Consider the following 13649-nt stretch of genomic DNA (forward strand, 5'->3'; position numbering starts at 1 on the left):
AGGAGGTAATATGTTAAACGTCTGCTACAGAACAGACACTTCCACCTTCATCTTTGAAGTCCCCAAAGAAAAATCGTAGCAACGGCAAATGGTGAAGAACCAGTCACACTTGTCTGCGAGGGTTGTCTGAAATGTGTAGTGTGTGTTTAGTGTTAATAATGCTTGTACTTACACTACCCACCCCTTCCAAAACTAATATAAACCCTCCCTTATACATCCCATCTCATAAAAGGTATAAAATGTTCTATAAAAAATAGAAAATTATATATTACGATAGCATAGTTGTTTAGTCATTCAGTTTATACTATACTTTTATACACATGTAAAGTCCTCTATTCAGTTTATGTCGTCTCAACATCATTTGGTTTAAATAGTACCATCGTATTATACTTTCCATTAATATAACATTCTATTCATTTCATTTTGTGTCTAGACATCACTGTTCATCCGTGATTCTCTTAAAAAATTGAGGATCTGGACAGGTTAAAGAAGGTTAAGGGTGAACAGAGGTGGGAAGTGGCAACAGGTAATAGGGGGAACAGGCAAAGGAGAGCATCAGACAGCTGTGTGATAAATCTTGAAAATAGATTTGAGCTGTTGCCTCAGTCAGAATCGGATGAGCCTCATGTAGCTGAAGCTGTAGAAAGGGCACAACAAGCTTTCAAGGACTTAAGAAAGATAGGGAAATTTGTAAAGAGAAAGAAAGTTCTGTTAGGTAGTTCCCATGGTAGAGGTGTTGGCCAACTACTGCAGGAAAATCTAGGTCCAGAGTACCAGGTCACAAACTTTTTCAAGCCTAGTGGAGATCTGGGTCAGGTAACAGAGGATATAGGTTCTCTATGCAAGGATTTCATGAAGGAGGATGCAGTGGTTATAGTGGGTAGTCCGGGAAACAGCATTGACAGAGACTGAATATTCCGTAGAGAGTGACCTGGTGCTGGTGAAGATAGCATCAGCAACGAAGCATACTAGTGTGGGATTTGTGTCTGTGTTGAGACGCCATGATCGGCCTCATTTGAACTCTTCTGTAGGGAGGGTGAAGTTGGAGTTGGAGTGGCTGCTTAGGGTCCCATATTGGTTTGATTCCTGTGGATGCTATTGATAGGAGGGACTACACTAGGCATGGCCTTCACCTGAATAGTAAAGGGAAGGGGAAACTGTCTGGCTTGATTACAGAAAACTTAAGGGGGGACACTGTCACAAGTGGTAAAATTCCAGTGGTCACAAGTGACAGAGGGATGCCTTTTTTAGGATAGGGAAATGGGATAAAAACGAGTTTTAAGAGAGATTGGTAGACACACTCAGTTTGAGAAAATAGATGAACAGGAGTCAGATTTTAGCATACAGCCTCCATTTAAACAATGTTTAATAGAAAGTAATCAGAAACTGCCAGTTCATCTTCACCAAAGCAGTTATAATCCCATTAATATGCAGTATCAGTTATCTTTATTACACCAGAACATTCCGGGACTCAGAAATAAAGTTGATGAACTACTCATTTATATCGATGAAATGAATTCATCTAACGAAATTGACATAATCTGCCTCTCTGAACATCAAGTGACCACTGGTATAGATATGTTAGACATTTCAGGATTTAAGCTAGCTTCCTACTTCTGCAGAGTAGAAATGGATGGAGGAGGAGTTGCCACATTTATTTAAAAACTGTCATAAATTCAAGAACATTGACATTAATAAATTCTGTTTAGAGAAGCATCTAGAAGCATGTGCAGCAGAAGTAGAGTTCCATAACAGATCCTATATAATAGTAACTATTTACTGAGCACCTGCAGGAAATTATAATCTATTCATAAATCATCTAGGAGCTCTTTTGGGTTATGTAACAGTAAGAAACAAAGAAATTTTGATTGCTGGTGACTTTAATACAGATTTTCTAATTCAATCTTCCAGTAAACATTTACTGCAGTTAGTAATGTTGTCTTTCAATCTAACTCACACTGTAAACTTTCCAACTAGGATCACTAAATCCTCAAGGACAGCCATTGATAACATTTTTATAGACAAATCAAAGGAACAAAATCATATCATAAAACCTGTAATAAATGGACTATCAGATCATGACATGCAGCTCCTTGTTTTAGATGTAAATTCTAAGCAGATTATCAAGACTTCTAAATCTGAATACAGGAGAGTAGTCAATCAACCAAAAATTGAGTGTTTTAGAAAACTGCTCAAAGATATTAGCTGGAAAGATGTTTATAGTGCTCATGACATGAATGAAAAATATAACACATTCATGAACAATGTCCGTACCATGTTTGAAAACTGTTTTCCTCTAAAAGTTACTCAAATTAAACAGAAGTCTATAATAAAACCATGGATCACACAAGGAATAAAGATTTCCTGTAAGACAAAAAGGAAAATGTATCTGTCGACCAAGAATAGCTCCAATGCTGATGATTTAGCTAAATACAAGGAATACTGTAAAATATTTAAAAAAGTAATTCAGACATCTAAACAAATACACTACGAGAAGAAGATAGCAATGTCAGGAAACAAAATAAAAACAGTATGGGATATAGTGAAAGAGGAGACAGGTTGAACCAGAAAGGAACAGGAGCAAATGGCACTAAGGGTAGATGACACATTAGTAACCGATGGGCATAGTGTGGCAAACTATTTAACAAGTACTTTATATCCGTTACTGATAGAATGGGAATGTCAGGATCAGTAAATAATGTCATTGAATATCTGAAACTAGCCTTTAGAAATAGCTTCAGGTACATGAATATGTCACTCACTTCACCAAAAGAAATAACTTCCATAATAAAATCTTTAAAAACAAAGCATTCTAGTGGTTACAATGAAATATCAACATAGTTAATTGAGGCATGTTCTTGTGAGTTTAGTACAATTCTAAGTTACTTATGTAACCAGTCAATTATAACTGGGACATTTCCTGACTGGCTGAAATATGCAGATGTTAAGCCTCTATTCATAAAAGGGGATAAGGAGATGCCATCAAACTACAGACTGATTTCAATTTTGCCAGCATTCTCAAAAATTTTAGAAAAAGTAATCTACAGGCAGCTTCTCAACCATCTGACCAAAAATAACATATTATCAAGAACACAGTTTGGATTTCTGAAGGGTTCTAATATCGAAAAGGCTATTTACACCTACAGTGAAACTGTACTTAATTCATTAAATAACAAGTTACTAGCAGCAGGTATTTTCTGTGATTTGTCAAAGGCATTCGATTGTGTAAACCACAACATCCTTTTAAATAAATTAGAATTCTATGGTGTCACGGGCAGTGCTGCAAAATGGTTCAAGTCGTACCTCGCTAACAGGAAACAAAGGGTTTCAGTGCAAGGGACTAGTGAATTAAGTCATCAGTCATCATCAGAATGGGAAGTAATTACATGTGGTGTCCCACAATGATCCATCTTAGGGCCATTGCGTTTTCTTGTGTAGATTAATGATCTCTCATCAGTTACACTGCCAGAAGCAGAGTTCGTTTTGTTTGCAGTTGACACAAGTATTGCAATAAATAGTCTGTCGAGTGTAGTTCTAGAAAGATCTGCTAATGATATTTTCATGGATATTAATAAATGGTTTAAAGCCAACTCACTGACAAGAAAACTTCGAAAAGACTCACTATATGGAATTCAGAACCTGTAAGAGGTTTCCACCCAGCATATGCATAAAGTACGAAGAAGAGCAGATAGAAGAGGTTGACAGTCTTAAATTCCTGGGATTACAACTTGATAATAAATTCAGTTGGGAGGAGCACACCACAGAACTGCAGAAACGCCTTAAGAAATCTGTATTTGCAATTCGAGTGTTAGCAGACATAGGCGACATAAAAGTGAAAAAGCTTGCATACTTTGCCTACTTTCATTCCATAATGTCATATGGTATAATATTTTGGGGTAACTCTTCAAGTCAAACAAAAGTTTTCAGAGTCTAGGATAGTTTAAGAATTCAAGAATACATTACAGAATAGTTTAAGATTTGAAGGGAATTCGAAGCAGGAAAAATAGTACAGAAGAAACACCGAAAACAATTAAGAATCTGACGGTAATCACTCTGCCCATTAACATATAACCTTAACATCCCTGGGAGACAGATGTGAATCCGCCTAGATCTCATTAAATTTTGTATGAAAGCATCCCCACAACAAAACAATTACCACTTTGTTAGGAAACACAACATTAAGTGAAGTTATTGTATTTTCTACTCTGTCATGGACAAGTTTGAATTCTCCGCACAAGTCGTTTATAACAAGTTTGGAAGGTATTGGAGACATGTTGTCAGAAGGTACTCTCGCAGCAACTTTCTGTCTGTCATCTCTTCTGCTTGTTCCTCCAGACTGTTTATATTTATTGTGTCTGAAGTAGCTAGTTCCTCTTTAAACTTTCTTTCCATGTTGTCACCTAGCATGTTAATGCCTGCAATTTGTGATTGGACTATATGAATTAATTTGTCCCACTTTTCAACACTTTCCTTTAAAGTGTGTAACCTTTGTTTTACAGCATCAAATGTAACATTACACACACTTCGAAATTATCCTAGTTGTTTGCTCAGTTTAGACCCTATACTGTTACATTTATCTTCAATATAAAATTCTAGTTTCTTTGCCAAATCCTGAAATTGGTTATTCTGTGTCTGAATAAAGTCAGTGAACAGCTGATTGACGTGACTACTTATAGAGCTAGTTAATTCTCCTTTCAAAACTATCTTAAAATTTTCCAGTTTAGTGGTTAAAATATCAAATTCAGTCTTCAGATTTCCCATACCTTAACACAACTGGCTAAATTCCTTATTTTGTTCATCTACTTTTGCACTTAACAATCCTAAAGTCTTTTTCTGAACGCCCAATTTATTATTTACCTGATTATTCACTGTGTCAGTTTTTCCCTACTTAAATCAACACTCTGCGCATCCAGCTTTTCACTTAAAGTTATGCTTTGTGCTTCTAGTTTTTCACTTAAATTCGCACTCAGTTCATCTCTCAAGGAAGCATTTTGAGCATTTAAATTTTTACTTATAGTAATAATTTGAACATTTGACTCTGATCTTACTGAGTCTAAGTTTAGACTTAGTTCTTTGATTAAATTTGTTACTTCAGCCCAGGCTGGCATTTCCTTATTCACTGTCCTAGCCATGGCTGGTTCTGTTAGTTGCTGTTCTTGATGCATAACTTGATTGATTTTAGACCTAGTAATCATCTAAAAGAAAATTCACAGAGTACAATAACTACACTAACGATAAAAGTTCCTTCAACTTTACTAAACAATTATTGTTTTTCGCTCACCTGGTGTAGAGTTCTAGGTGCGTTGGTGAGTGGATGTGTAATCAACACCGGTGGACAGTACTGGGCCAGTGGTGTCGAATGTTGGTTTCAGCGTCGTCGTCGGAGAGCGGACGTGGAGTCAGCACCAGTGAGCAGCAGCTGGTGCAGTTGGAGTCGGTGGCTGGTTACTATGTCAGTGTTGGCGCAATGTACATGTGTGAAAACTGCTTACTCTCCACACCCAATCTTCTCAGTCAAAAGGTTGGAGTCTTCTCTCTGTTGTTGCTGTCCCCCCCCCCCCCCCCCCCCCCTACCCCCACCCCCTTGTTTCTTTTACTGCATTGCACTCGCAACTTTCTTCCATTGGTTTATTGAACTCAATACAATTACTGGAACCAGTTTTCACATCTTGTTAGGCCCGGTTGCTATGGCAACTTATAATATCTTCTTTCCGTTTCTGTCTTGAAGTTCCCGTTTTCTTCAGATCCTGTCACTTATGTCGCCACATTCTAACGTTTTTGGGACGACAAGAGACAGTACGGTATTGTGTTGCAAGGTATACATATCTCTCAATTCAGTTAACTTGCACATTGTGTGTATCCAGCTCTTCTCTGGGTAATCAACTACGTCGATCTCCCAAAAGCTTCTTCTCCAAAGACTATATCTGGTTAAAGAAATATGTTAAAATACTTCTCTATCCTTGAAATAATTTTGGTACCTGTAAAATACCTCTCAGTTCAATCAATATATATTTTCAACTTTCACAGACAGTAACTTCTGCAAGCTAACTTATTCCTTAAACATTAGACTCATTTACACATATTCAAATAGCCTACATGTGTCTTGCTTCATTCATAGCCAAGACTTGAAGTAATTCAAAAGTCTCTTGTCTGTTAACAAATCCAATACATGAATGAACATAGAAACCTATATTCAATTGTAGAAACGTATATTCAATTGTTCATTAGTCTTTTTACAATCAACACAGACACTAAAGAGCATAGAATACTACATAAACTTTCTTTGTTATTCTCGACCTGTACACACAAACTCTGTGGACAATACAGCAGGTAAATGTCTGTTGCTGTTTGGCCACCGGGTCCATCTTTTTCTCGTAACTGTTTTTAGACCAGCACTTACAAATAGGCGATGCGCAGTAGGGCGTATTCGTTTCTCCCACTCACCTCTAAAATATTGGGTGTTCGAAATGGTGGAAGGCCTAGTGGTTCTAGAATTTACTCAGAAATTCTCGAAGCACTACAACATGACATTTTTGGTCGTATTTATGTGGTTATTGTAGTTAACTGTAATTCTGGTTGGTAATTGCTCAGGTATTGAGTTGTGGGTAAGTTTACATTTTTCACTCTACAACTGTCGCTGGTACCTGCTGTGGGACTCGTGACAATTTGTGGATAAATACCAGCAGGTTGTTGTTTGTTCACTGTAGCCAGTGTAGTATTTACATGCATATTTTGAGATCCTGTAATATTTTCTTCTAAAAGATTGCGGATCCTAATTTCTGCAGCTTGTAGATTAATGGTTACCTTGTTCACTATTTAATGTTCTTTTTTCTGAATAGCAATTTGCAATCGGCTACTAACTTCTCTGTAATGGTATTAGCCTTGTCTAACGTACTTGCTTCAGTTTGACTAATAATATCACTCAGATTCTCATTGGGCTTCTCTCTCTCCTCTTAGCACATGCTAAGTTAACTTCTAATGTACCCTTTAAGTAAGCTCTTCTACAGTTAAGAGGTACACATTCATAGTCTCTGTTTAGTTTGTTAACGACAGTAGTTACCTTTTTTTACTGTCAAAAGCAACTGGTTTTGTATGGCTTCAATGTTTGTGTTTGCATCTGTGATTTTCTTTATCTGTTGCTCTACTTGATCATGATGGTCATCAAAAGAATCTACCTTCTGTTTTAACTCCATAATGTTACTGTTAACTTCAGAAAGTACTTCATGCTTTACTTGTTATTTCGTATCATTCAATCTTTCGTCGATTTCAGTACGAAAATTTTTGGCTAAGTCATAGAATTTCTGTGCGACCGTGTCTTGCAAATCCTTGAATTCTTGTTTTTGTTCATGTTTCATTGTCTTAGATCTTGTAGAACAGTGTTTTGTTTGTATGTTTCACTATGTTCGTATCTTGTTTCATATCATCGAAATTTGTATTAATACTATCAAATTTCACGTTTATACTGCAGATAATAACTGCCATAGCAGTGCATTAGTTGTACTACTGTGGCTGCTGTCAGCTGTACTTTCCAAGTTAATGTTTGTGTTGCCAACAAGTGATGTTTGTAACGTTTTGTCACACTTCATATTGGAATCACTCTTCAGTGTTTCATTCATGAGCGGTATGTCACTTTGGGAGATTGTAAACATTGTGTCGTCAAGGTCATTCTGCTGTGGAGTGTCGCTATCATTTGTCACACCTGCGACACTCGTCTCTGATCTACTTAAATTTTCTGCAGTAGGCATACATGGCGCCTGAACTTCAATTGGTCAGTCATGCAATTCTACTCCATCTTGGCTGATTGCGTTTTTGCTATTGCTATCAACAATGGACATATAATTTTCTGCCAAGTTGTATGAATAAGCATAATGTTCTGCAAAGTTGTATGAATAAGCAAAAATAGAAGTTTCACAAAACTGTTAAAATTTTATATGCTAATTATTATACTTGACAATTGTAATTTATGTGATATCAAAGCCTGTTTTACGTCAATTATGATGTGCAAACTTCTTTTACTGACAATGCATATCACACTGAAAAATTTCTGTAAATTTTTTGCAAATAAAATTCAAGGGAGGGAATAATGAGGAAAAGGTTTCTATCTACATCTAAAGAGGCGCTACCAAGTGTAACCATGCAAGCTACTTGCATAGCCATCCTACCTTTGCTGCACTGAACCAAACAGCTTACTATTGAAAATTTGTATGTGACCTGTGTCCAATTCTTATTCCTATCCAAAATTTCTCCTCAGTTTTTGCCTGTTTGAGATACTTGCTCCCCGTCATCATTTGTGCAAACAGAAAATACAGATAATTAGTTTTTATGACTCATGACAATGTCATAGAAATTTCTTACTATAACCATAATTAGCAACTCACAACCGGTGCCCTGAAGTTCTGGCAGACAGGTTGACAGTTGTGTTGTAATAATAAGAAATAAATAAAAGAGTAGAATATTATTAATAAATATTACTAAATATTCATATGAAAATATATTTTTGTAGGATATAATATGATTGCATTATTAGAAATGTTTGAGCTTATTTGAATTTTTCTTGGGTATTGGACTTCTCTTACATTTCAGTTGTAGTTGCAGGCAGCGGCCTCTGAGAACACCGGCACTTGTCATAATCACGAAAATCTGCTTACATGATTTTCACGTCACTTCAATAAATAAAACATACTTGATACTGTTGTTCAGTATACTATTATTCATGCACGCATATGATACATAGGACTCGTAATACTGCCTATTTAAAATCGCACATCTTCATCGTTCTTCTATGTACGAGAGAGTGTGTAAAGACAGAAAACTATACAAATAATTGAATGAATGTTTTTTCGTTTATCTGCACCTTACCGCACATTCATAATTAATATCTTTGCTAATGCTTATGATTGATCAGTGTTTCAAATTTATTTATTTTTTAGTAAATCTTAATTTTACAATATCCTGGGGGTCTTTCACTATGTACTTATACACAACCCTGATTGTGGATTACGTCAGCATTTCCTCTCACATGTCTCCCCTTTCTGCAACAGCCTAAAGTATTCCCTTAAATCCATCACCACCACTGTCTGTCTTTTGTGCCATGCAGAACTCGTTCAGTCATGTCAGATGTCAACAGGAAGAAAACGGTATTAAGTTAAGCAAGATGTTGAGTAAGAACATTGAATCTAGATAAACCTTACTAGGAAGAACATAAATTCTGTGATTTTTTAACATTGATGTTACATATTTTTTGTAGAGGCTATGAATTAATGGCACAGAACTGTGAAAAATTTAAAATAAGAGAATTTAAAATTGAAGTTCGAATGTACTTTACAACCACTGAAGAAAATAGGTCTTTTACCTACCATCCCACTCTGTGCAACAGAAATCCTCCATCTACAACAAACTCTAGCTTTTCGAAGTTAGTTGGTTTTTTAAAAGCATCAAACAACTTGTTAAACACAGCTTTTTGTGTTTTCTACAAGTCTACCTATGCAGAGAATGAGTTTACTAAAAAGTAAATGAACAAGAGTGAACATTGGAAGAAATCAGTCAACTGCAAATAGAAAGATGTTGTTGCCTGTTTAACCATGTGATTTACTTATAAGTGAATAATAGTGATATTTAGTTACCAGCTGGGTTTTTTGTTACTATATTTGACTTTTTGAAAACAATTTGATGCTCTACAACCTTTCTTATATAAAATTTTATGTCAAATTGGCCAAGTCTCAGATTTTGCTCATCCTGTAGTGATGAAACAAATGTTTTTCACGTGTGAAAAAATGTCATTTTCTGACAAAGCATTTCAATAGAAAAATTTAATGAAATAGCAACGTTTTGGTACTCAGTCAATGCAGAATGTAATGCTCAACATTTTTGTAACCTTGGCTTTTTTGATGAAACACCCAGGTTTGGAGGAATTGAGAAATAGCAGAAAATGTCCAAACTTTGTTGGTTTTCTTTTCTTCACAGATGAAGCTCCACTCTGAAATTGGGACAAACTCAGATTATCCACATCAAAGGCCTACTTGAGTAATTAAATCAGTTTCAAAAATTCCACTGATTTTTGGATGGAATCCCCATTATTGGAGCTGTGGTGTGAATTTGTGCCTATCAGAGAGCACGAGCCCATGTGTCCACACACACACACACACACACACACACACACACACACACACACACACACAGTAGACATCCTCTCTCCTAACTTTGTGATCTGCCTCAGCCCCAGACTGCTACAGTGGTGCTGAGAGAGAGGAGTTATTGTGTGTGCGTGCGCGCGTGCTTGTCTGTGTGTGCACATGCACAATTGTTTAAGTGCCTACTCACTGAAACATCTGTGTTACTGTTAGATTTTGTTCCTCATGCCCGTATGCATTTGATATAGAACTATAAGTTATGAGTATTTACTTTTCAGGTTCTAAACGGACTCCACATGAGGAAGAACTGTGGGTACAACTACAGGGTACCCAAGTACTACTCCAGTCAACACAACAAACACTTGCTGCAGTTCAGGAAGAAAAGGAAAAGATTGAAGCATCTCTGAAAAATATAATGGTAAGAAGCAAAAGACATCATATTATATGTGCACCTAATTTTCATATAATTTTGTAAAATAAGGAAATAAGGCGTGTGTGTGTGTGTGTGAGGGGAGGGGGGGGGGGGGGGCGATGCATATTCTCTTTTAGCAAGTGTGTAATGTGTATTTGCCCTTACTTGGCAAAATACAACAATCAGCTGCTTTTTTGTAGCTTTATTTATGCCAAGATGTGTTTTGAGCTTTAACCTTTTTTGAACTGGTGTACTACACTGCCGTTTGTGAAAAGGAATTATCTGAATTGCGCCACATTTGGTGGAAGTGGCAATGGGTGTTCAAGCAATACTTGATACATTTTGCAACGAGGTGGGGTACATGTAGGTCCTCTTGTGTTGGTCCGACAGGGTCAGTGTTGCGTCTAGTGTCGTCGGTGTAGAGCTGTCACACAAGGTGGAAACAATACAGTGAGTGCCAGTATGCCTCAACAACACGAAGGGAGCCATATCGGCATGTGCGTGAGTTCAAACGAGGCTGAATGATCGGTCTCTGGGAAATGGGGTTGTCATACCGTGGCATTTCGGCTTGCACAGGGCATGCTGCTATGACAGTTATGTGTGTGTGTGGAAGCAATGGGTAGAGGAATGTCGTATGCAGCAACGAGTAGGAACTGTATCACAGAACATGACCACAGAATGGGATGGCTGTCATCATGTCTGCATGGCCATTACGGACCATACAGCATCATCCACAGGGTTGGCTCACTGCTGGAGCACTGCAACAGGTGTGAACTTGTATCCATTGATGGTTCTTCACCGTCTGCTGCAGGTTGGACTGGTTGCATGTCTTCCATTACATTGGCTTCCATTATCCAGAATCCACAAGCTCCTCAGACTGCAAAGGGCATGTGAACACAATCACTGGGGTGCTGAGTTGCAAAATGTAACCTTTTTGGATGAGGCCTGCTTCAATGTGTCCTACAATGATGGCCGTATACATGTCCGCCGTACCATGGTGAGAGCAACCTAGAAGACTGCATTGTGGAGTGGCATAGTGGACAAACACTTGGTGTTATGGTCTGGGACGCCACTGGTTATAACAACTGATCTCGCCTCGTATGTATTGCACTTTGAACATCAGAGGTTGTGGAGCCTGAAGCACTCCCCCTGCTTCAGGCATCTTCACAGGCCACATTTCAACGGGACAATGCGCAGCCACATATTGTGAGGAATGTACAGGCTTTCTTCGAAGAGCAACGGGTACCATTTCTTCCCAGGCCTGCAAGTTCACCAGACATGTCGCCCATTGAACGTGTCTGGGATATGGTTGGTTGGCACCTGGTGCATCATGATCATCCAGGAACTGGTGTCACGGATTTCTGGGCTCGGATACAAACTGTGTGGAGGGAAATACCTCAGGAACATATTCAGAACCTTATTGATTCTATGCCACGGCATACAGCAGCTCTAATTGCAGTGCATGGTGGCCACACCGCATACTGAATAGTAGGGCTCAAAGGACATGTACAGATTTGAAAAGGTTATCATTTGTTATTTGTCCTGTACCTAACCTGTGGTATTAATTGAATTCGTGCGTTTCCTTCTTGGTGCTGCAATTTCCACAAATGGTAGAGTATATTCATTTGTTGGTCAATATAATATTTTTAAAATCTGCATTTTGAGCACTGAAACTGCCTTTTGTTGTGTAATTTGTGGCCTCTTTTCCACTTACATCCAGTGTTGTAGTTCAGCATTTGCCATATTGCTGACTAATGCATTCATGCTTATTGCAAATTTACTTTTTGTTGGTGTGCCTGTTAACCGTTTGATGCCTGAACAATTTTTCCATTATTTTTATTGCTTATAAGACTTTCCAGTACAATAAATATGTAGTAACCTTTGACGACAAAATTAGTGAGACATAACTTAAGTCAGCCATGATATACAGTAACTGGGAATAATGAAGTTTAGAGATATGAAGCTAGACAGCCGTACAAGCACAGTAGTAGGTGAGAGGCTTCAATTTATTGGTAGAATACCTAGAGACCACAGTTTATCTACAAAAGAGGCTGTTTGGAGAGTGTTTTTGCAACCTACACCATAATACAACTGACACCTGTGAAATCTCATCAGGTTGAACTAATAGGGTACACCAAGTGTGTACAGAGTAGGATGACATGAATGGATTTAGACTTCTTTGAGTGACAAGAGAATTTAACAAATTCTAAAATTCGTAAATAACTAACCTTCAGATAAAATTTATTTTATAGAGATAATGATAAAATTAGAGTGATAATGCTTTACAAGGAGTATTCATTTTATATTCCATTCATAAAAAAAGAAAAAAAAACCTTAATATGTGCTACATTAAAAAACACCTTCTGCTATACAATTTACAGTGAGTCACAGAAAATGAGATTACCTCAAACAATACATGAATTCTTTTAAGCTGCAACAGACCATTGGCTGCACTTACAGGTCACATTTTGTGCAATCTACATCAGATATGATCTTTCAGAGTGCAGCTTAACCTAAAACAAACACATAAAGGTCTGGGAGAGGATTTTAAGTACACATCATTCGTCATTTGGCAACCTTTATTACCATAAAAAGACACATTATATACACTAAGAGAAACTATTTCTTGAGATGAGCAATAAGTAAATTTAAAGTAAAAGGGAACAACAGTCTGGATATCAGCAACATTTATAAAATGAAACAGGTCCTTTTATCAATCACATCTCCTTATAAACAAGCCAGGAAAAATGGAAACCGCTAATGTCAAAACATAATGTTATCATTTAAACCACTCACTGTTTATACTTTAACAAAGGACACAGCTTGGAAGAACAGTAATGGGCACAAATAAGTTAAATGTAATTTTCCTTAACATTTCACAAGAACATTACAAACTTGGCTGACAGGGCTGACATAACATTCCTTGCACTGCTTATGGTAAATGTTACATGATATGATTTACTAAATATGTAAAATTCAAACCAAAGTGTCTTTGTGTAAAATGCAAACCAAAGTGTGCTTGATTAGTACACAAATTTTCTTTTAACTTTTATGATCCAACCTACAAACCATATATAGCTGTAGTACTGTTGGCAATAAAAATTGTA

General features: G+C 37.1%; 1 protein-coding gene across 2 annotated transcripts in view; it reads left to right on the plus strand.

Moving 5' to 3' along the window:
- LOC126281632 (golgin subfamily A member 6-like protein 22) overlaps positions 1-13649 on the plus strand; it is a 279886-nt gene that overhangs the window by 126462 nt on the left and 139775 nt on the right. For both annotated transcript variants that reach the window (XM_049980769.1, XM_049980760.1), the window contains one exon: positions 10409-10548. In XM_049980769.1, the coding sequence (XP_049836726.1) occupies positions 10409-10548 (140 nt within the window). The remainder of the gene's footprint in view (positions 1-10408; positions 10549-13649) is intronic.

The sequence above is a fragment of the Schistocerca gregaria genome, chromosome 1 (genome assembly GCF_023897955.1).
Source record: "Schistocerca gregaria isolate iqSchGreg1 chromosome 1, iqSchGreg1.2, whole genome shotgun sequence".
In the NCBI taxonomy this organism is placed as follows: domain Eukaryota; kingdom Metazoa; phylum Arthropoda; class Insecta; order Orthoptera; family Acrididae; genus Schistocerca; species Schistocerca gregaria.